The sequence below is a fragment of the Melospiza melodia genome (assembly GCF_035770615.1).
Source record: "Melospiza melodia melodia isolate bMelMel2 chromosome 7 unlocalized genomic scaffold, bMelMel2.pri SUPER_7_unloc_1, whole genome shotgun sequence".
Classification (NCBI taxonomy): Eukaryota; Metazoa; Chordata; class Aves; order Passeriformes; family Passerellidae; genus Melospiza; species Melospiza melodia.
In genome coordinates, this window is record NW_026948497.1 from 2,102,109 (window position 1) to 2,126,048 (window position 23,940).

The following is a 23,940-nucleotide window of genomic DNA, read 5'->3' on the forward strand; positions in this document are numbered from 1 at the left end:
GAGGAGGCATTTGTGTCCCAGGTAGAAGGAGGTAAATGGACAGCAATAGGAGGGGGAGAAGAGCCTGAGTAGATATTAAGCAGAGCTGGAGAAGGAGTGGAGAATGCAGCAAGTGGAGTAGGCACTTGTGGTGGTGCAGAAGGAACTGGAGGAGATACTGGGTTTATCATAGCTGAAGCTGAAGAGGTAGAAGGAGGAATTTGAGCAGGTGGTAATGAGATGGCAGCCGGGGGAGGAACCGGACCTGCCATTTGAGGTGCTTGAAGAAGAGGATTATAAGGTGGAGGGGCAGAAGGAGGCAAATAATCCAGGGGGTCCCATCTTTTACTAGTTCTATCATCCCCTCCTTCATTCCCCTCTTTCTTCCTCTGTACCTTACAAATTCGCACCCCTTCATCCCCAACAGCGCTCTTTAACCAGCAAGCCACATACAATAATTGCTCAGGATCAGTATCTCTTTGAGCTGTCAGATAATTATTTAATTGTTGGCACATCCACTTATCCTTTGTCCCACACCAAGGCCATCCTCCTTGCAACTCTAATTCTGACCACGCTTCCATACAATAATGGATCATTTTCACTTTATCTAATCCCTCCGTGGCCTCTAGAGAATCCCATTTTACTAACAGTTCTCCTAAGGGACTATTGGGATGTATATACCTCAGTCTCTTGCCGGTCTTTTTACTATTACAACCTCCCATTTTTCAGGTCTCAATAAAAAATCCCAAAAGTGCCTCTACAGACCGGGAATTTCAAAAAACCTTGTTTGAGGAGCTTCAGCCTCCTCCACTGAACTTCAAATTTCTGCCTGATGCTCAGGACTTTATACTGAAACAACTGCCCAATCTCTTGATTGCCCAACTTCCCAGCGTCAGGTCTTACATCTATCGGGACTTGAACACACGAAGCCTCGGCCAAGAATCCGGGTCGTGCCTGACTCCCTCAGTCAGGAAAAACAACTGCCTGATTTTTTAGTTCGTCTCCCACTCCCGCCACCGGATTTCTCACCAGTCCGGTGCTCCGGTGCTCCTCTGCGTCGCTGTCCTGAGCCGATCTCTCTGGTCCTAGTAGCCAGCTGTCCTCTGAAGATCCAAGATGGCCAGTCCTGAGTCCTCTTGCGGTGTGGCTATTCTGGACGAGAGCCCCCAGCTGAAATAAACAGGGCCAGGAGACTTCTTCTCCTTTTTAATGCCTTTATTAAAAGTGATCAGCTCAGGATTGGGCGGCTCGGCGGGTCTGCAGCGTCCGTCGTCTCCCAGGGCGACTCAGAGGAGAAGGATATGCACAGCTCTGTCCACCAGGGGCAGGGCTGGGGGAATCCGGTCCTCGTGGGAGCCTTTAGGGCGTGATGTCCCCGTCAGAGGGTGCTTCAGTCCGGGTCTCGCTCCCTCCCAAACCTGGCCCGGGGGATCTCGAAGACAGGGTGAGGAACGATGAAGGTTTCCCGCATCTCTGCAGGCCTAGCGCTCTGCTCCTCACATCCAGACATCACTCCAGTCTCTCAACTCTTAGGCGGCTCGTTGCTTTTGGGGTTTCCCCGTGGGTTTGGAGTCGGGGTCCCACAAAGCATTCTGGTCTTGGGAGTCACTTTGCATAACCCCTCCCACCCTCTCAGGTGTCTTCACTATTCTGAGAAAGGTACAACTTAGCCTCGGGAAGGTCCCCACCCAGGAGAAGGGCCATTAACTCGCCCCAGCCAGGGCTTTTACTAATACAAAAACAACCATTAACGACAACGACCCGTGATTACAATAACAAAACACTCAGAACTTGGGCAGGGCCAGTGATCTGGCTGCCTCTTTGTAACTTTTTCTCACAACAAAGATATTTTTGTTCATAACAATAGGCTCTAATTTTTTGGGGGGGGACAAATACCATCTGGAGCCTGTGATAACTTTAAAAAGTGGGTCCCCAAGAAGAAGAATTGGAATTTGTAATAGACACAGGGGCAGAGAGAACCTGCCTGTTAAATGTTCCAAAAAGTTATAGTGTAAGCAAACATATAGTGAAAGTAACAGGGGCAAAAAAAGAAAGCTTTACATTTCCAGTCATTAAAGATGTGGTAATTGAAGGAAGAAACTAAAATTTAGATGGGAGATGTGTTATTGGTCCCAGGGGTGAAATAAACGAGGCCAAGAGCCTTCTTCTCCTTTTTAATGCCTTTATTATAAGTGATCAGCTCAGGATTGGGCAGCTCGGCAGGGCTGCAGTCTCCCGTCGTCTCTCCCAGGGCAACTCAGAGGAGGAGGATATGCACAGCTCTGTCCACTAAGGGCAGAGCTGGGGATCAGGTCCTTGTGGGAGCCTTTAGGGCATAATGATCCCTTCGTTGTTTTTGGGGTTCTTCCTGCACGTTTGGAGTAGGGGTCCCACACAGCATGCTGGTCCTTAGAGTTATTTTGCATATCCCTCCCCTCCAAAGTCTTTTCTCTTAACTGTTCGGGAGGTACCGCACCCTTCACTGTCTGAGAGAAGAGTCATTAACTCGCCCCAGCCAGGGCTTTTACCGATACAAAAGCAACTATTAACAACAACGACCCATAATTACCATAACACAGGCAGCAGCCCAGCAGTAGTGGTAACCTTTTTCTCACAGAAAAAAATCAACTGAATTTTTGTTCATAACAGGGGCATGTAGCAATTTATTGGGAAGAGTCTTACAAGTGCAATTAAGAGTAAGAGTTATATCAGAAAACGGGAAAATGACAGCTAGAGTTTTGAAATTAGGCCAAGGCGATGAAGAAAAAAAATATCAACAAAGAAGTTTGGGCTGGAGAAAAAAATAGGGGAAGATTAGATATCGACCCCATAAGGGTTACAATTGAGAGAGAACAAAGAGAGAAGGTGAAGTAGAGAGGTAGTTGAGAAACTCTGAGATGTTAGAATGTGATGACATCTTGGTGCTAGAAGAGAGCAGAAGTGTGAATGAAGGTTTTTTGCATGAAAGGCAGAGAAGTATCTTAACACATGCTTGTTAGCAGGTTATTCAATGCCACACTGAGGTCCAGAAAGACCTTAGAAGAATGAGCCCTGCTTGAAGAGAAAAGAGGATAAGTTGCCTAGAGAAAGAAAAATAATGTCAGGAGCACCTGGGGATGCCAAGTTTGGGGTTGTCAAGGTTGGGAGGTGTCTGAGCGCTCCCTACGATCGGCGGGGTCTCGGGGGCTGCGGCAGGGACCAATCCATGGAGGTGACCCGTGGCAGTGCTGGCAGCAGAGGACACAGGTTTGCGGCCAGGAGCGGGCTGGCTCCGTGGTGGAACTGCCGGGAGGCTCCCAAGACTGTCGGGGTGCCGAGCCCAGGATGGCAGCGTCGGCCCAGTAAGTGAGCCGAGAGAGAGAAGGAAAGAGAGAGAGAGAAGAAGAGAGAGAGAAGGAAAGAGAAAAAGAGAAAGAGAGAGAAGAGAGAGAGAGAGAGAGAGAGAGCATGGGGACCCAAGGCAGCCCCCAGGGTCCCCATGCCTGGGGCTGCTCTCCCCTGCTCCGGCCCTGCAGCCAAGGGGCAGCAGCGGGGGAAGGGCGAAGAACAGCACTGACAGTAAGGCTGTGAAGAGGGGGGGAGAGGGGCTAGCACTAAAAGATAAAATCAAAGCAGATTGCTGACTCTCCAAACCCCACAAAGCAGTTTGTTTTTCTTAAGTAAGAAGGTTTTTTGGGGTTTTTTTGTTTGTGTTTTGTTTGCTGTTAAAGAGAAGGTTTTTTTCCTGAAGAATGGGTTTGTAAGGCTAAAACAATTAAATGCTGCCCAAAAAGTAAAAAACAATAGATGTGATACATCTCGTGTTAAAATTGGTCTAGCTTTTCTTATTTAACTAACTGTAACTCACAGAAACAAGAATTTGCCTCTGCAGCTATTAGCGCAGCTGCATAGAAGAAGAGGCTGCTGTGGAGAAAGCTTTTAGCTTAACCTAGAAAGTTTGGGAAAAAAGCGAATAGTAAAAGTTCATGCAGTATTATCTTTCTTTCTTTACTATGCTATTAAGAAGTCCTTTCCAGGTACTACTGAAGCAACAATCCGAATCATTGTTGCAGAGGGTGAATTCATGCCAGCAGAATCAACAGACTTGTGAAGAAACCTGAGGAATGGACTATCACATTTAAACTGGGTGATACCGAAGTGACTTTCCAATGGGGACTGAGTGGCAATAGTTTGGGAAAACCCAAATGATCCAAGAAATGTACAAAGATTAACACTGAATTAAGAAATAAGATAATGCTTATATCACTGGTTTCGAGCACTGCCTGAATAAAACATCTCCTTGGGGGAGGAAAACTTCAGATAGAACGATCAAGACTGCTTTTGTATTCTGACCTTAGCCTGAGAATTGAACAGGGGAGAAGGGGAATTGCCATTTCCATTAGTAAACTTTATTTGATTCATTCCAATACTGGACACGCTATCTGGGTTATAAGTAAATGCTTAAATTGTGAGAGTAATTAGTATTGTAATTCACAAAATTTATGCTCTTGTTGCAAAAAGAGTGTTAAAGTAATAACTTGGTTTTGTGGATTGGAATTATTAGTGCCTGTTGAACGAGAGATACCTGAGGAACAGTAAGAGACCACAGTTCAAGAGTGTCAAAAACAATTTGCCTAGAAATTAGTTAAGAGAAGGTGACAAGAAAATAGAGGGCAAGACCAGATTGGCCTCTGCATTTTGCCACCGAGAAGATCAAATAAACCTGCTGTGGGTTGCAACCTCACAGGCATGGGAGGTGGGAGTATAAGCCATACTGGACCTCTGTTATTCCTGTTTCCAGCACTCATTTATTGTCTTTTCCCTTTCGGGATATCAGCAAGATTGTGTCAAAAATGCTACAGAAAGCATCACATGGAAAGAAACCAAAGTTTCTCTTTTATTACACACACCCATGTCAACAGCCACTGTTATAACCCATCCAAATTAAAAACCTGTAGGCAAAATAGAGTAAATTATTAGATTACAAGAAACTTAAGAAAAAGTGGCAATAGATTTAGAACTGAATGTCCAAAAGGAGAGAGATGGATTTGTTTTAAATTTAATCTTGAAGATATGGTTCAAGATTTGGTAAAAAAACAAATAATAAACGAAAAGGTAAAACCAGGACAGCCATCTAACTCTGTATTGACTCCAAATTATCTGTTGAATTGTATTACAAGACTCCAAGCAATTATAGAAATGATAGCAAATAAGGCTACCCAGGCATTAGAGTTAATATTAAGCTAGCTAAGCCAAACGAAAACTGTAGGGTATTAGAATAGGTTGGCTTTAGACTATTTATTAGCCAAAGAAGGGGGTGTTTGTGGAAAGTTCAATATATCAGATCATTGAAAATTGATGACCACAGAAAAGTCATTCTAGCAAAAGCAAAAGAAATCAAAAAGAAAAATATATATGCATATAATAACCCAGGTACCAGTCCAAAAATTAGAAAACAATGTTAAAATCTAGCTGGTGGCATAATGTATTAGAAGAAATTAAGATCTTTCATTTTGTGTTACGACTGTTTTTATATTTCTTACTTGTGTAGTCCCCTGTTTTATTTCACTAGCATAGTCCAGAAGATACAAGTAGAAAAAGATATTGCTCAAGCCAAATTATTTACAAAGAATAAGAGTGGGGATTGTGAAAAATGCATGTATTTTATGATTGGTTTTTCACAAATATTAAAATGAATATTATAAGTGTTGTGTTAGAAAATAATGCTGTATTAATTTTCTTAAATAATGTGTTAAATATAGTTTTAGGTTATAAAAATAGAAACTATGCTATGTAAGATGCTTTGTTTAACAGAAAGGGCTTGCAGTGAGATAGCAGCCACAGGACACCTTTCAGAGAAAGATCTTTCACAGAAAGGGAATTTTTTGCGTTCTTATCAGAAGAAACGAACTTCTTCCCGCCTTGGAGGCGCTGTTAGGATTAGAAGGAAGAAGTTGACACTGACCAGACAGAATCCGGTATTTGAATGGGATTTATGCATCATGTATGAAGTGTGTGAATATGCAACAGTTCTTAAGGGCTAATCCTTTGTTAACGCGGTTTTTTTTCGGGCTCCTGCTGGCCACAAAAGATACCCGGACATCCGTAACTCTTTCTTTTTATTGTCTCATATTGTCTAAATTCAATTTGTCCAAATTGTTATTACTCTAATTGTGTTACTATTTTTATAACCATTTTATTATGATTAAACTTTAAAAATTTTAAAAACAAGTGATTGGCATTTTTCACAGAGGCAAATCCCATCTTTTCCTTGTCCGCCCTCCTTCCTCTCCTCATTCTGTCCTATATCCATCCATGTTCCTTTCCCATCTCCTTCCTCCCTTGTTCCCTCTTGTTCCTTCCTCTCCTCCTGCCTTTTCCTTTTCCCTTCTCCCTCTTTCTTCCTCTCCTTGTCCTTCCTCCACCAGGCACTGTGCTGCAGACAGAGACCAGGGAGAAAAAAATCCCTGCCACAGAATCTCATGGAAGAGGCCATTTGGAACGGCTCCACGGCGCAGGAATCCAGTGGGGAGGAAAAGCCCCAGAGATCCCACACGAGGAGGGGCTGCTGTGGAGAGTCAGGGACAAGCGTGCGGAAGAATTCGGGCTGTACGGTCAGTCAGGACACCCCCCACCCGGCGGTCAGACCTTTGCTCCGTGCCTGGGCGCACCCAGACAGACGTGAGCAGAAGGAAATGACACTGACTGCCCAAGCCATAAAAACCCGTGTAACCCAGCAATAAATGCCATTTGCTGTCCACCACATTGGTGTCAAGAGCATATGGACCGAGTGACCCTGGGCTTTGCGCCACCGTGCCAGAATAAGAACCAGGTCGCCACGCCGTGAGAAGGCAACAGGCTGCAAAACCAGCCCGGGGAGCTGTGAGGAGGTAAAAGCCTCCGTGTGCTAGGAAGGGTGAGGGGAATGTGAGAAGAGCTTCAGGCAGAGCTCAGCCTATTCTTGGTGCCTCCAAAAACGGCGGTGCCGGATGCAGAGATCCACGGGGCAGCAGAGATCACCCTGCAGATCCATCGGGCTGCGGAGATCCCCTTGCAGCCCCCAGAGCAGCCACGCTGGAGCACGGCGATGCCTGAGAGGAGGCTGTGACCCCGCGGCCAGAGGGCCCCGCTGGAGCAGCCTGTCCTGGCAGGACTGACCCCGGGGCACAGTGACCCACGCTGCAGCACTTGGAGGGAGCTGTGCCCCGTGGGATGGACTCGGCTTGGAGAAGTTCTGGAGAAGTCTCCGGTGGGAGAGAGCCCAGGGTGCAGCAGGGGAACGACTCCTGTCCCTGAGCAGAGGGAGAAACCCTGGGGCATGAACTGAGCCCGGCCCCATTCCTGCCTGCGGCACTGCCGGGGTAGGAGGTGCAGCTGGAAGGAGGGAGGCGTGGGGGAAAGCTGCATTTAAGGGTCTTCACTTACTTCTCATTATCCTGCTCTGAGTTTTTGGAGTTTTCTGTCAGAAATCTCTCCCCTCCCCCACTCATCCACAGGGCTTTGGGGCGGTTTTCCCTTTTTGGGGGAAATCAAAGCGATGCACGGATGTTCCTAATTAGGGGTAGGAGAAGTGAGGATCCAGGGCTTCCCGCTGAGCCAGAGACACCGAAGCGACAGTGCCGGGAAAGCCGTGGCGGGAGGTGCGGAGAAGTTTGTTTGTGTTTTCAGCTCAATCCCCTCGGGCCCGTTCCAGGGCTGCTCCTAAGCTCCGGCTCTGCCCTCACGCAGCCCGGGGGACCCTGAGAGGGCGGGGCGGGGCTGTGCCGCGTGCAGAGCCCGCCCCTGGCTGGGATTGGGCGATGATGCCGTCAGTCATGGTTGTGGCGCGCTCATTGGTGGGAGCGGGGGGGAGCAGGGCCCCGGTGGCGGGCTGAGGGCGGCCCTGGCTGGGCAGCGGCGGCATTGTCGGAGCGTGTGTGCGGTCCCGTGAGCGGCGGCAGTGGCCGGAGCGCGGTGAGGCGGCGGCGGAGCTCGGAGGAGGCCGCAGCGCAGGTGGGAGCCGCGCTGGGTTGTGCGGGGGCTCGGGGCTGGCTGCGGGCCTCGGGGGCGGCAGGGGGCTCGGGCGGGTTCGTTGTGCCGTGTCCGGCGCGTGTTGCCGCTGGCGTGAGGGCGCTGCGGGAGCGGCTGCCCGCGGTCTCCTTGCGGCCGCTGCCTCGGCAGGAGCCGCTGCCGGAGCAGCGCTGGCTCGGCCCGGTTGCTGTGGCTGGGACAGAGGGGGCTGCCCCGTGCCCGGGGCTGTGCGGGGAAATTGCCGTGGCCGGAAGTTTCTGTGCGCAGAGGAGACAGAGGAGTCCTGTAAAAGTGACTTTATTGCTGAGCAGAGGGAGAGGCCGTGGGGCATTTGCCGTGCGGTCTCTGCCATAGTTGTAGTTCGCAGCCTCCTTTTTATCCTCATTTTCCCGGCTGTGTCTCCCTCTCCCTTTGCCCACTGGCTGAGGTACTTAGAAGGTTCATAGCTCCCGATCCGCCAACTGCATGTCCTCGTTAATGTGCACCCCCACTTTTGTATAACAGCCGATATTCACGGCTCTGTAAAGCCTTTGTTCTCCTGGAAGTTCCGGAATTTAGCGGGACTTTTTGTGAGAAGCAGTCCATGTTAATTAGGAACATTTATTGAAGCCGATGGTTTTGCCTGTTGCTTCCTTATCGACGAGCCCCTGGCCCCTCGCTCAGCTCCTGAATGAGCTGCACTCTCAAGGTGTGGAGCATGGTAAAAAGATGAGAGTTGCTGTAGCACATCAGAGGAGAAACAGCATTCGTTTAACCCATGGTCTGCCAGAGAGCCACAAAACCGTGTCTCATTCCCATCCTTTCCACGTTTGGGCTGGAGCATGAGGTGCTTTCTTACTTCCTTTGTTATCTGTTTCACCACTTTTCCTTTGTCCTCTTTGCCAACAGCAGTTTGAGTCATTTAATTTTCCACAAACTCCTCTTTTTTCTGCTAACAGATGATCTGATCCCATCCCATGGTTAAGTGTTGTGTTCCTCATTTCAGTGGATTGTTCAGCAGGAAGGTCAGGAGCCTGAGCTGTCTGGTTGGTTATTATTGCGAGGGCAGCTTGTAATCTAATGATGCTATTGAAATGACAAATGGGTTCTGTGGCTCCTGATATGAATTGGTTCGGGTTCCCAGGGCCTGGTCCATGGTGTTGTAGGATTTGTTCTGCTGGCCGTTCATCTTTTCCCCATTTTTGGCTGCTCTCTCTAGCCAGGGCTACATCAATTGACTGCTTTGCTCTAATTAAATCAGCCAATAGTTGTAATCACAACTGATTTCCCTGAATTTATGGTAGCAAAAAAATCCCCAGTGGTCTAATATAACCTATATAACTTAGACAGTGACAGCACATGTTGGAGTGGGCAGAGGGATGAATCCTCCCCCCTTATTTATAGTGAAGTTTTCCCAACATTCTCCATGTGCTGTTTCCTTTTGCAGCTTCACCCGTTTCTGTTGCAGGGTCATATATCCTCCCCCTGGGCTCTGCCTCGACCTGTGCAAATTCCATCAGTGCCAGCAGGCAGAGCTTGGGGTGAGGGGCAGAGGGAATCAGCCCAATTCCTGCCCCAGGCAAGAGACCCAGGTGCATTGTCCACCCTTTGCCCAGCAGTGTTCATTTGCATTTCTAAAGCTCCTCTGGAGGCTGCCTGGAATGAAGCTTCTCTTCCAGGGCAGCCATCTGGTGAGTCACATGTGGTCCCCCAAGAATCTGCTGTGTTTTAAATAAAAGTATTAACTATTTACGAGTTCCAAGTATTACGATTAAAGCTCTTCACTTCTACAAATGCACCATAAAGGAGAACTTGGAAAAACCCAGACAAAAAAATTGATTCTCACACTTCTGTCCAAAACCCACCTGACAATATAAAGTGGGAATTATTATAAAAAGTTATTATAATTTTGTTATCTTATCACTGAAACTGCAGGGAAAACAAAAACTCTCCAAGAATCTCTTTAGTGTTAGACAGTCAAGGCATTCCTTGGTTCTGACCTGGATGTGCAACAGAAATAATTTCTTTCACAAATAGCCTGGCTGTGCAGAGAAAATCATTCCATGCCATGTGAGTTTTACTCGATTTTCCCTCAACTTTATGTGGTCGGAACCAATCTAAATCCACTGCTTTAATGTTCATTGCTTCCAAGTTGTGTAAGTTTTTAGTATTTGGTTTCCTGTTGGATCCGGATTTCTTCCCCTCTGATGTGAATTCAGTCTCCACACTCCTGGATTTCCTTCTCAGCCTTTTCCAGCCCAGGTGTCTCTAGCTCTGTTGGGGGCAGTGTCTGGGGTAGCTGTTGGTTGCTGTTTGCTGCTGGGCAATGTTGATGTTTTGTTGCTGGTCGTTATCTCTGTGGGTGTCTTTTGGGCTGTTCCCAGTGTGTTCAGATGTTAAACTCATCTCCATTGAGTGGTGTAACATCCCGTTAATAAAACCTTTAAAATTCCTTTCCCAAAGGCAAACCTTTGAGTAGAGAAACCTTTCTGAGCAGAGAAATAAGATTTGAAAGAACCGAAATCAGTACATTTTGCAGCAGTGCAATGGCAGGCAGCCCAGAGTGTCGCTGTCAGTGAGCCCCAGAGTGGAATTGTGCCGTGGTGTTCCCCAGCAGCTGTGGCAGTGCAGGCCCAGCCAGCGCTGAAGCTGCAGCAGTGGCAGCAAGGCTTGGCCCCAGGGGCTGGAGATGGCAGAGGAGGGTGGCCAGGATTGCAGAGGATTCCAGGCGAGGATCTGTGGGCAGGCGCAGGGGCTTGGCCCGCTGTGGAGCCCTGGCTGCTGCTGCGTTGCCTTGAGGGCAGGCTCAGGGACGGCCTCCCATCCTCCTGCTGCGGGCGGGAAGTGCAAATCTCCGGGGCTTCAGAGCCCTTGAGGCCAGGCTGAGGGGTGCCCCCGTGTTGAGCTGTGCTGGCGGCTGTTTCTGGCCTCAGGGACACTTGGCATGGGCCCCTTGGCCACCAGTGGTGCTGCTTTGCACTCCTTAGGCAGGAGCCGATGTCCTGGCTGGGTGTTGGCAGCAGCAAAGTGCCAGGGCAGTCTCTGTGCCAGCCCAGCTTCCTGTGGGAGAATGTGCCTTGATATCTGCTCCAGTGGTTGCTGAAGCAGTGAGAATTGCTTTTGCCCCCCTGTTAGGTGTCATGGTGTCAGCAGAAGATGTTGAAGCCTTCCTGCTCAGGGCATTTCAGTGCCAGGCTCTCACAGGCCCCCACAGCTCCTTGGGTTGAGCTGAGCATGGGGCAGTGACCTGCACTGTGTCTGATTCCCCTTCCTTAATAGCAGCCTGTCTTGTAGCTCTTTTCCCTTCTGCTGCCCTTGCAGAGCCATCCACAAACACATTTTCTCCCTCAGGCCAGGGAATGTCCCATCATCAATCTGTTCCAGCCTGGGTCTGGAGCTCTGTCCCTTGAGTGCAGTCGTGGGTTCCTTGCCAGCCCCTCTCCAGGCTGTTCAGACAGGAGGCTGGGTTTAACCCTTTCCCTGTCCTCAGTTCTAAATCCTCCTGTGCCATTGAACAAGTTTCATACTGTAATAACCAAGCCCTGCTCATCCATTTAGAGGCTGTTTAGGTTGTCAAACCTTTACCTTGATGCCAGACTTGAACTATAGGAGATCCTCCTGTTATCATCACTTTTCAGGCGAGGCCACTCTCTGGCCACTGGGTTAAACATTTTAGCACAAGAATTCCTTTGACTAGACCCTGTTTAAAATCCACCTATAATTCAGATTCTTTTTCCTTTTTGGAAGGCCCAGGAAAACTGCCTCAGTTAATCTTCATTTTAACACTTGAAAATTCTGTGTTTCCTCCTCCTGTCCATCCATCCAGTTATTTGACTGGCTGGATAGGAGTGTTGTAGGGAGACATCCCTGGCTCCAAAAGCCCTGCCTTTAACAGGGACTCAATACCAGGCTGTGAGCCCTGCCTTCCCTCTCTTGGAACAGGGTATTGCTTGTCCTAGTTGTTTTAAAGTAATTTGTAGTGACTCCATATCTAATTTTCCCTCTTTCCCTGGCTCTGCCCGCACTTCTGGGTTCACTTCAGCATGGACCTTTTCAATCTTGTCACACAAATGTAGAACAGAACTGGCCTCTGCAACCCCTTTTACAGTATTAAAATCTTGCTCTCAAATTCCTTCCTAGGTAATTACAATCACAGGAGGAAGAAAAAGAAATTGATTTGATTCAAACCTATGCCCCACAACTTCTAATAGTAGTTGAACAAGTCATACCTGCTCATCTTTCCCACTCATTCCCTTAAAAATCAAATATTCCTTTACTCTTTCCACCCTTCGGTCTAAGATTCAGAGTGGATTGAGAGGCCCCTGTGTCCATCAGGAAATGCCTCCTCTCAATGCAGACCCACCCTGAATGTTCTCAAGGGCTGCAGTGTAGAGGGTCCCTGGTGTGATGGGAGCTGTGACAGCCCTGCCAATCCATGTCCATCAAGGGGTGGACTTGCTGGTCCTGAGGGTGCTGCTGTCTGTGCTTGCAGTGTCCTTGTGCCCTGCAGCTGGAGCCCTGGTTCCTTGCCAGGGGCTGTTTGGGTGGGCTCTCCCCTGCCGAGGAGGGCAATGCCTCTGCCAGGAGCTTGTGGCCGAGCTGTGCCCTGGGTGCTGGGGCCCCCTTGGGCCCTGGGGTTGATCCCTCGGGGGCTGTAGGAATTGTGCCCTGGCCTTTGCCTTCAGCTTGGCATTTTGCTGCTCCCTTCTTGCATTCACCTGCTGTGCCTTTGTGCCCAAGTGCTGCAGGGCCTTCTTGTGCCCCTCCTGCAGCCCCCCTCAGTGCCTGTGGGTGCTTGTCTTGCTTTACAAGAGAGGTGTCTGCTCAGGAAGGCAGAAAAAGCCTCTCTTGGAATGGAGAATGCAAACCCCCTCCCTCTTAATTTTTAGAATGGTGAATTCAAGGGGCTCTCAGGCAAAGATATGGGAATAGGAATACCAGTTGTTTACTAGTGTGTATAATAAAGCAAACAAACACCAACAGCTGCGGCACTGACAGCAAACAGAGCCCGGACCCAGTCCCGGCCTTTGGGCTGCAGCGCTTTGCCCTTGGGTGCAGTTCCGGGCACGGACGGCAGGGGCGCTGATGGCTCCCGCGGGGCGGAGTAGCGCATCCCTCCCATGGGAACCTCTCTGAACGGAAATAGAGCAATCCCTTCATCTAACTCTTTCACTTTTTTACCTTCTCTAGCCTTTCTCCCGTGTTTTGGGAAAGAATTTGGAGAGCGCTGCCTGTTAGCTGAGCTCCTAGTGTTTCGATATGTTGCTTCCTGTAGAGAGAGAGAGTTTCCCTGAACAGCCGGAGCTGTGGTTACCAAGGGGCCGTAACTCAGAGCAGGACGGTGTCAGGGGAGGATATCCCGCCGAGGCTCGGTGGGAGTGTGGGCAGGGTCTGCTGACGGAATTGGCAGAGGGGAATCTTCCCGTGGAGCCCGAGGTGGAGCGTGGGTAGCCCCCGCATGGCTGATGGCGGCTGATCCGGCAGCTGCCGGCAGAGCAGAGGCAGGTGGGAGAGCCCGGCAGCAGCGGCGGTGCGCAGCGCAGGTGGCACGGGCAGGGCAGCCGGGGATGGGATGGCTGGGACCCCCCCTGGGTGCGGTGGGCGCAGTGACCTCGGAGCAGGCGGCAGGACAGAGCAACCCCCATCTTCCCCAGCATGGCCAGCAGAGCGGCCGCGGGCCAGGCAGTGGGAGCAGGGCACACAAATTGAGCGACAGCGCTGGGGCAGGTGGAGCTGCCCTGGGCAGTGAGGCGGCACCTGGGATGGAAACCGGGGCAGGCGGAGCTGAGGCGGGCAGCGAGCCGGGACCCGGGACCGGCGCCTGGGCCGCGAACGGAGGGGGCAAGACCTGCAGAGGATGCCACTCTCTTTCTGATTTTTCCTCCTGCTCCTCTCCCTTTCATTTCCCCTTTTTCTTTTCTTGTTTTTTTCTCGGGGCTTTCTGATACTTCAAAGATTTTTATCCTCTTAAAATCTCCTGTCTAACATGTGGCATATTGTCTTTTTTCTAGAGTAAGCGGGTTTTTTTTGCAAATAAACCAAGAGCCTCACAAATCTAAACTTCTGCATGGATACTTTGAAATGGTCAACCAGCTAACTCATGACCTCCAAATGTTGTTTTTCTCTTCACCTTTTTATTTCTCCTTTTGCAAATTAAACATCTCTCAGGTACTGGCTTTGCTACTCCAAAAATCCCAGTGCACCCATGCTCCCTTAAAAAATGATCACACAAATCTTGAGTACCCCAGTGGGTTTTCTGATGCAAGTCTTCTAATATTTTCCTAGTAAGCACATTTTATTATGAAATTGTCTTCCATCAAGAAGTTTCCATTTCCCTGATTTATCTTTTTCACTTCCTGTCTTGTTTAATTCTTTTGTCTCGGCTTCCCTAAACTTTGGAATTTGCAGCTTTTCCTCTTTTGGAGTTATTATTAACATAACTCTTTTATCTCCATTATCTACTGCCTCCTTAGCTTTGTGATGTTCCCCAGTTTGCCTCTCCTTTGGCCCGGGCCGGGTTCCCCCCGCCCGCAGCGGCTGGAGCAGCCGAGAGCCCCGCGCTGCCCATCCCGACCTGTCCCGGCTCCATCCCCGCTCCTGCCGCGGGCTGCGAGGGCTGCCGGAACGGGGCACCGAGGGTGTGGCTGCTGCTGGGGGAGGAGAAGGAGGGAGGGAAGGGCAGGGATGAAGGGGGAGGAGGAGGTGGGGTTAGAGGGGAGGAGCAGGGGGAGAAGGGATGGAAGAGAAGCGGTGGAGGTGTAGAGAGAGCAGCAATGGAAGGAGGAGGTGGGGTTAGGGAGGTGGAAGAGGAGAAGGTATGAAAGAGCAAGGATGGTTGAGGCGAAGGAGGTGGAGATAAGACAGAGGAGGAGGGGGGAAGGAAGGGGAGGAGCGGGAGGAAGAGGAGGGACAAAGGCAGATGGAGGCTGAGCTGAGGGAGCCACGCTGTCCATCCCTGCCTGAATTCGCAGCCCCCACCTGTGGGATCATCGTCCCCCCATCGCACCCATGAGCGGGGAGGGGGAGCTCGACTCGAATATCCCGGGGGGTCCCTGAGTTGGAGTTTTTGGGGGGGTGTTTGAGAATGAAGAAGTCCAAGGCTGAGTGGAAAAGGCCCCTTGGGGGGACATCGGGGGGTGGCGGTGGCGGCTGCCGGCAGAGGCAGCCTGGAGGAGCAGAGCCCTGTGTCCCCCAGGAGCCCAAAGTGGGGAGCCCAGAGAGGGGGGAGCGGCACCATTGGCGGGAGCCTCAAGAGCCTGGAGAGGGGCAGGGGGGACTCCTTGTAGCTGCTGCAGGCCAGAGCAGAGAATGAGGGGAGAAGGGAGCTCGGGAGCCTAAACAACCACGGCATCCTGAAATTGGGAGAGTGAAGCAGGGGGAGCTTTTGGGATTGCTGGGACTGCCAGCAGCCTGGGCAGGGCAGACACAAGGCACAAGGGGGGCCCCGAATCCAAGCGTGACCCCCGAGCAGCTGGGACAAGGGGGAACCTCTGAAAAGCAGAGGGGAGGGACCAGGGACGGGGAACTTTTGGGAGGCCTTTTCAGGGCTGAGTCTGGGTGTTTGGGAGGTGTTTCTGGAGCCGAGATGGCCAGTGGCTTGTAGAGATGGACTCGGGCAGAGGGAACTCAACATTCTCATCCCTTTTAATCCCCAAACCAGGATTTCCCTTTGCCAACTTCTTGGAGGCTGCAAGGATGATGCCAGGGACACTGAGGAAGGTGAGGAGGAAATTAGTGTCGCTGGATTCTTAAAATCAGAGGGTTTTGGGAAAGCTGCAAAAGACAAGCCTCAGAGACATTAGAACTGATTGGAGCTTTGCAGCAGCCAATAGATTGGTCAGCAGAATAATTATATAAGAAGTTGAAATTAAGGAGAAATAGAACAATGGTCTGTGTGCATTAATGCTTATCTAGAATAACTCCCTAACCTGCTGAAAAGTGTATCTAGCAAGATATTGGGAAGTTCCAAGATTAATAATGGAGCTCTGTGCATTGTGTTTTAAGGCTTACAGGCAGGTATTGTATTTGAAATAAGCAAGCATTGTTTTAACTGTCAATGTGCTTATAGTGCTTGGATAGAACTAATGTCAATATGCTTTTGCTTTGCATGATTGGTCAAAAACTTTTTAAAGTAAATTTTAACGTGAAGTTCTTTTTCTACTACTTGTGATATGAGCTGCTGACATTTTGCCATTGTCATAACCAAGTAATGAGACAGATGTTGGAAAATCACACAGCTCAGGAGGCATTCCCAGCAGTCCAGTCCTGTTTGTGATTTGTGCACAGCCCTGAGCTGGTGATGAGTGCCCCTTTCCCCACTGTGCTGCTCCATCTCCCAGCCCAGCATGGCTCCAGCGGCAGCTCAGCCCTGGGGGGATCTCCTTGGCCTTGCCTGTGGCGTGGAGGCAAATCCCATCCTGTCCTTGTCCTTCCTCCCCCAGAGCAGGAGCTGAGCATGGAGAGCAGGGAGGACAAATGCCTGCGTCAGAACCTGGTGGAAGAGGCCGTTTTGAGCGGCTCCACGGCGCAGGAAGCCAGCGGGGAGGAAAAGCCCCAGAGATGCCGCACGAGGAGGGGCTGCAAACGCAGCCGGCGGGGATCTGAGGGGGAAAGAGCCAGCCTGGGCCAGGAAGGTGGCCGGAGACGGAGCCAGAGCTCGGAGCTGGTGCTCCATGAGCAGCTCCATGATGGGGAGAAGCCCCACACGTGCGTGGAGTGTGGGAAGAGCTTCAGGTGGAAAGGCGACCTGATCAGGCACCAGAGGATCCACACTGGGGAACGGCCCTATGAGTGTGGGGAGTGTGGGAAGAGCTTCAGTGTGAGCGGCAATCTGATCACGCACCAGAGGATCCACACTGGGGAGAGGCCGTACAAGTGTTCTGAGTGTGGGATGTGCTTCAGAGAGAGCTCCAGCCTGATCAGCCACCGGAGGACCCACACTGGGGAGAGGCCCTATGAGTGTTCCAAGTGTGGGAAGAGGTTCAAGACCAGCTCCCATCTCCTCCAGCACTATCGGATTCACAGAGAGGAGAGGCCCTTCCAATGCCCCGACTGCGGGAAGGGATTCAAGCACAGCTCCTCCCTCATCACCCACCGGCGCACCCACACTGGGGAGAGGCCCTACAAGTGTGATAAATGCAGGAAGAGGTTTGCAACTAGCTCCTGTCTCCTCCTGCACTATCGGATTCACTCAGAGGAGAGGCCCTTCCGCTGTCCCGACTGTGGGAAGGGATTCAAGCGCAACTCCACCCTCATCACCCACCGGCGCATCCACACTGGGGAGAGGCCCTACGAGTGTCCCCAGTGTGGGAAGAGCTTCTCCTGGAGCTCTAACTTGACCCGACACCAGCGGAGGCACCACTAAGGGAAGCCCTGCGAGTGCCCCGAGTGTGGGCAGAGCTTCGTGCGCTGCTCCTGCTCCATCCCCCACTGGAGGAGGCACTTTGGGCACAGCCCTGGTCACTCACATTCCCTGTGATCCATGTTGAGGACACACCTGGCTGCTTCTCCTTTTGGTTTGGCCTTAATTTTCCTCTGCTTCACCTTCATCCTTTAAAAACACCCAAAACTGGATTAAATTAAGGAAATTGATCGAATATATCTGACGTTGCATAATTTCTCAGTTGTTTTAGAGGGAATTTAGGTTTTGGGGACAGGTTCTGTGTGGATTGCTGCTGTTGCTAAGAGGCAGGAATTTGATCTCACCCTTCTTGTATTGCTAAGAACTCCTCCCCGACCCCAACCCCAATTCCACCTTTGGGATATCCTGTAAAAACTCCACGGCTCTGCCTTTGCCCTGTCTTCGGGTTTGGGCCTCCCATCCCCCTCCGAGGTAAATTTGGGGGTCCCATTCCCCTCCCAGCTCTATTTTGGGGTCCCGACTCTCTTTTTCCCGCTCTCTTATTTCCAATCGTTCCCCCAGTCCCTTCCCCGTGTTTGGTTTTGGGTGCTCCAGGCCCCTCCTGCTCTGTTTTGGGGTCCTGACCCCATTTTGGATTAATTTGGGGTCCCCAGCCCATCCCCAGGGTCACCTTCCCCCCGCTCCCCAAATTCCGCTCCTGGCAACTGAAGAGTCATCAGCGAGACATGCTCTGATTCGCTGGAAATTACCCTGCACGGACTCTGCGTAATTACTGCAGCGAGAGGCCTTGGTCTGTGCCCGGCAAGTCATGAGTCAGAGTCGGGCCGGGCGCTGATTGGCTGCAAATCGCTGGGTGGGACCAGTGCTCTGAGTTTGCGCCCAGCAACTGGATCGTCATCAGTGCCTCGCGATGTGATTGGTTGGGATCTTTTTTGGGGTGGGGACCGGAGGAACAGGGGTTTCTTGAGGTTTATTTGGGTTCATTTAGGGTTTGTTTGGGGTTAGTTATGGACTCTTTGGGGTTTTCTTGGGTTTTACTTGGTTTATTTCTGTTTATTTGGGGTTATTTGGAATTCTTTGTGTTTATTTCGAAGTATTTTGGTTTGTTTGTGTTTATTTGGGCTTATTTGGAATTATTTGGGGTTCTTGGGAGTTATGTTGGTGTATGTGGGATTTTTTTCGGCGTACTTGAAATCATTTGGGGGTCTTTGAGTTTAATTTTGGGGTTTTTGTTTGTTTTTTTTTTGGGTTATTTGGATTTGTTTGGGTTTATTTGGGTTATTTTCAGGTATTTGGAGTTTTTTGGGTGTTCTTTGGTGTTTATTTTGAGTGTTTTGCGGTTATTTAGGTTTTTTGGGGTCATGTGGGGTTAAAAAACCCGGGAATGTTTCTCCTGCAAAAATCCGGGAATTTTTCCTTAAAAATCTGAGTGTTTTTCCCCAAAAAACCGGGAAAGTCCTTTAAAAATCCCAGACTTTTCCCAGCCAATAGCAGCACGCCCCACCCCAAACCATCCAATCACCACGCTTCATCTCTCAAACTAACGAATCATGGCGCACCCCACCCCAAACCAACCAATCACCGCAGGTGTTCCCTCAGGAACACCGGCCTTCCCGTGCGCGGATTCAACCAATCACCGCATGCCTCCCCACTGCCCACCTCTCGCGCGCCCAATCAGCCAATCACTGCAGGTCTCCCCTCAGCTACTCCCGCCTCTCTCGAGCTGAACCAACCAATCACGGCGCGCCTCCCCTCGGCAAAACCCGCCTCCCTCGCCCGTCTCCTGTCAATCACTGCGTCCTCTATCAAACCAACCACTCACCGGGCGTCTCCCATCAGCAACTCCCGACCTCCCCGCGCGTCTCCAACCAATTGGAGCCGAGCCCAAAGCAGCGCCCCCTGACCACGGGCCGGGCATGGAGCGGGCGCCCCCTATTCTTCCCCCCACGGGACCTCCTCAGGGACCCCCTCAGGGACCCCCGGGAGCCGCCCCGGGCTTGGGCGGGTCCTGCGGGAGGCGCTGGAGAGAGCGGGGGAGGCGCTGGGAGAGGACGGGGGGCTCCGGGAGCTGCTGAGGAGGCGCAGGGATAGATGAGGGGTCCTGGAGGGGTCATGAGGGGAATTTGGGGAGGGGTCTTGAGGATGCTTGGGGGGGATTTGGGGAGGGGTTGGGGGGAACTTGAGGATGTTTTAGCAGGGTCTGGGGGTGCTGGGGGGGCTTTGGGGGGGAATTTGGGGAGGGGTCTATGGGGGGTGTCACTATCTGTCCTTATGGACAAGTTTCGTGATGGTTCATGGATTTGATCTCAGGGTGCAAAAAGAACTGACATGGTACAAGGGGGTTTGCAATGATAATCAAAACAAATGCACCTTTATTGAATGACCACAGCAAAATGCGATAGAGGGATTAAGGGAGAGAAAAAGACAGAGGAAGAGAGGGAATAGGGCTGCCAAACGTAGAGACAAAGTCCTTTGGTCCAGTCCAGTCGAGGATCCGCCTGTTACGTCGGGGAGATCTCGAAGTCTCTCGCTAACTCAGAGGTTTTTATTATGATAACTCTATTGAGAATTGCGAGGATGGGGAAACAGATACAATAAGGAATAGATGTAACAGGTAGTCCATGCTCTCAGTAAACGAGAGCCATTGTCTTCTTGGTCCAGCGGTCACAACCTGCGGGCAAACATCTCGCTTTGGTCAGCTTGCCTCCCCCACACACCTGCCCCAGGCTGGGGGTTTCAGTCCCGGTCCTTGGAAGGAGCAGAGGGGCCTTTTCACATGGGGGTTCCATGTCTCAGTCCTTGATGGAGAGGCTCCTTACATCTCAGTCTGTCTGTCCCGGTGGTTGTAAAACAGGTGAGGGTCTTCTGTGGGGGGACCACCTGAAACTCAGGAGAAGTCCAGCCAGGCCAAGAGGTGGGACAGCTTCCAAGGCTGTTGTTGCACAAAGGGCACGGTGCCCCCTTCTTCTTCTCATTGGGCTCAGTGTAGCACACAGCAAACAGCACCTGTGAGAACAATGGCTTAGCAACGCTCTCAGGTCTCGGCGCCTTTGGCATGTGTAACTTTCTCCTACAAAGCCAGAGGTTTTCAGAGAGGGGGGTCTTCTATTCAGTGGTCCGCAAATGCAGATCGTGAGGCAGATGAGGGAAAATTCGGACAGACTCTCGCAAGGATCAATTTCAAGTCTTTATTGTTTCTGTTGGCTGTAGTCCAGTTGCTCGCCTGCACTGGAGGTTGTACTTGTGAAAAACGCGAATCACTTGGTTTTAGAATTTTAGAAGTTTAATAATAATAAAATTGTTATAAAAATAGTAATATAATTAGAGTAATAAAAATTTGAATAACTGAGATGTAGGACAATACAAGGCAATAAGAGCAAAGTGTTACCGAAGCTCTGGGTACCTTTTTCCGGGGAAAATAAGTCCAAACAAGGACACACATGTAAAGAGATTAACCTTTAAAAGCAATAGCCTATTGCATATTCATACAACTCATGCATGATGCCTAAATTCTATTAAAACAAAGGATTCTGTCTGCTCAGTGTCAACTTCTTCCTTTGAATGCTAATGGAGTCTTCAGGGCTGAGCAAGGTGGGAAAAACTTAGTTTCTTCTGATAATAGAGCAATAAATTCTTTTCCTGAAAGATTTATCTGTCCTGTGGCTGCTTTCTGGTGTGAATACCTCGTTCCTTTCTTTAAAAAATATCCGAGTGTTGAAGATTGCAATGCAAGATGTTTACAATTACCATCTGTATGGCAGATTATCTTTTGTCAAGTGGGCAAGTGGGCAGTTTGCCTTATCTCTCTTTGAGAGACCACATTCACACCTCCCTCTGGAGGGGACATCTGCTGATAACAGACGATTGAATGTCACTGCATGACTGATAAGAACTCTAAATCCCATTGTGAGATGCTCCGCCCAGAGGGAGGAGCCAAGCATTGCTACCCAGGTATAATCCAGAAGTTTTTGAGACACTAGCAGGGCTTTCTCCATGGGATTCCCCAGAGGAACAGCAGCTGTCTCTTCTTCCATGGGATCTTCAGAGGAAAAACACATGCTTCTCTACAGGACACCCTTGCTCCAACAGAACCACACCTGACCCTCCAGGAGCACTGCAGCCACATTTCCAATTGGACTGCTACCAACACCCCACAGGGTGTCAGGTTGGGTTCTGACTCTGTCGGTGTTGTTCTAGTATACTGCATTGTTTCTTTTATTCTTTTTTTTTTCTTTTCCCTAGTAAAGAACTGTTATTTCTTGCTCCCATATTTTTGCCTGAGAGCCTCTTAATTTAAAATTTATAGCAATCAGGAGGGGTGGGGAGGGTTTACATTCTCCATTTCAGGGGAGGCTCCTGCCTTCCTTAGCAGACTCCTGTCTTTCCAAACCAAGACCCTTGCTATCCATCAGAAGGCAGAGGCTGTTGTCCCTTCCTGGAATGATTTTTGCTCGGAAGTGATTATCTGCAGCACAAAATCACCATCCATTGTTGACTTTCACAGGGCAATGCCATTCTTACAGAGATACTGTCATGTTGCCTTGTGTGCTTCTGGCTGTTTTTCTTGCTCTCTGGATGAAAACATCAGCCCAGCGTCTGATGGCCAATGCTGCGGGTGCTGCCCCTCTACCTGTGGCCAGCAGCTCATGTCCAAACACAAGCGGGTGCCTTCTGGGCAAGGGGATGGACTGGCACGAGCAGCCAGTTTCCCTGGTGAACCTGGCAGGAGCCTGGGCAAGTTAAGAAGATTGGGATGACCCTGGCATGAGAGAGCGTGTGCTGTGTCTCTGAAGATGCTGCCAGTACTGTGAAGGAAGAGCCAAGACAAGCTCTGGAAGCAGACACATCCTGCCAATTTCTGCTCTTCCATGGACACGGAACACACTTGTTCCCCCAGCTCCAGAACACTCGATGCAGCATCAAAAACATTCCTGCAGGAACCACCAAAGGCCAAGGGGCGTTTGGTCACTTTCCCTTCCACACCGCACGCTTGGGCAAATTGCGCAGACCAAGCAACCTTTCCCCTCTTCTCCATTGGCCTGAAGACACTGTGCACCAAGAGAAAGCTCCTGGACACCCGGGTATCCAACACAGCAATTTAATTTTCCTCGAGTGGGTGAAGGGAAAGGAAGTGCTGGCACAGGAGAGGTGTTCCCCGCAGGCTCAGGTGGCCTCAGCAGACGCAGCCTCCCGGATCAGTTCTGCACAGCGCCGCGGCAGGACACTCAGCCACGGGCACACAGGAAAGGCCGCGACTTCCAGAGATGGCGGAGTTGGTCTCGCATCCTCTGGAGCCGGGAGGAGGGAACGCTCTGTACAGCTAAAAGGATGTGCAGAGCTTGAAGCGCCAGGCATGAGATGGCAGGGCTGCTGTCATCCGTCATGTCCTGAAGGGCTGCAGAGAGAGAAACAGAGGCACAGTCAGAGGCTGGATCTGTGGGGAGCTGGGCAGAGCCTCCAGCCTGGTCCGTGCCACGCAGCTCCTGGCACGGCCTGGAGGAAGCAGGAGCCAAGAAGGACAAGCTGGCAACTGCTGGCCAGGAATGCCCCCCAGGCCCCTGCAAGGTGTCTGTGCTGTGGCCTCGCTGCCCTTGGGGCGCGCAGGGAGCGGAGCCGTCGGTGGGCTTGCCAGGGAACGCAGCTGCCAGCGTCAGCCCCCGCCGAGAGCCCGCGGGCCTCACTCACCGCTGCAGATGATGCGGAACTGCGGCTGCTGCCCTGTTAGGTAGCGCCCGGCCATCCCTGGGGAACACAGAGCGTGTCCTGCCTTCAGAGCCACAGCTGCCGCCCATGGGCGCTGCCAGTCCTGAGGTCACACGCCCTGCTGGCCCGGCAGGGCTCAGCCTGGGCCCCTGGCGCATGCTGCCGCCCCAGGGCATGGCTGCCAGAGGGCAGCAGCAGCAATGCCCAAGCCAGTGGGGGCTGCACATGCCTGTGCCCTGATCCTGCTGCCAGCACAGCAGGCGAGGCCAGGGCTGAGCTGTGGCAATGGGGCGGGCTGGGGAGGGAGCCAGGCTTGGCGCTCACCCATGAACCTGACAGCCGCCTCTCGCAGGGGCTCCTGTGCGCTCTGCAGGTATGGCAGGGCCCGGCGCAGGTGCTCGGCCGCTCGGCTCCTGTCCTCTGCCAGCTGCAGAGAGCGGCAGGGCATGGTGGGAAAGGGTTGATGCGGGCCCTGCCCCTTGGCCGGGCACTCCCCACGGCCGGCGCTGCTCCACCTGCCCACAGAGCCCCGAGACCTGGCCAGCAGCTGCAGGCGCCGGGCTCGGCACGGGGCACAGGGCCCGGCGAGCCGCGGTGCCGCCCGGCAGCAGAGCCCGGCTGGCTCAGGGCTCCATCGGCACCGGCCTTGGCGCCAAAGGAGCCTGGAGAAGAGCCCACACAGCCCAGGGAAGGGAGCGGCGTGTGGGGCGCAGGCTGGTGCCCCTGCGTGCGGCACTGGGCAGGGGCCACAGCTGCCAGCCCCACAGACTGGGCGCCGTGGGCAGGCGGCTGCTCCAGGGATTGGGCTGGGCATTCCAGGCTGTCCTTACCAAGCACTTGGCAAATCTCTACATTTGATCCGTCTGCAGCGGCTGCTTGAGATCCTTCCTCTTCAGGAACCTCACCGCAGAAAGCAGCGTTTCCCAAGA

The 23,940-nt window shown here is 51.5% G+C and overlaps 1 protein-coding gene and 1 pseudogene across 1 annotated transcript; one reads left to right on the forward strand and one right to left on the reverse strand.

The window, feature by feature from the left end:
* Positions 1-23,940, reverse strand: part of LOC134432680 (zinc finger protein 850-like) — a 589,027-nt pseudogene that overhangs the window by 406,797 nt on the left and 158,290 nt on the right.
* Positions 16,388-18,508, forward strand: LOC134432786 (zinc finger protein 239-like). The gene has a single exon (XM_063181696.1). The coding sequence runs from the start codon at positions 16,403-16,405 to the stop codon at positions 17,309-17,311; it is 909 nt and encodes a 302-aa protein (XP_063037766.1). The 5' UTR covers positions 16,388-16,402; the 3' UTR covers positions 17,312-18,508.

Coding starts and splice junctions, on each gene's coding strand:
- LOC134432786 (XM_063181696.1), top strand. CDS start 16,403: ATGGAGAGCAGGGAGGACAAATGCCTGCGTCAGAACCTGGTGGAAGAG.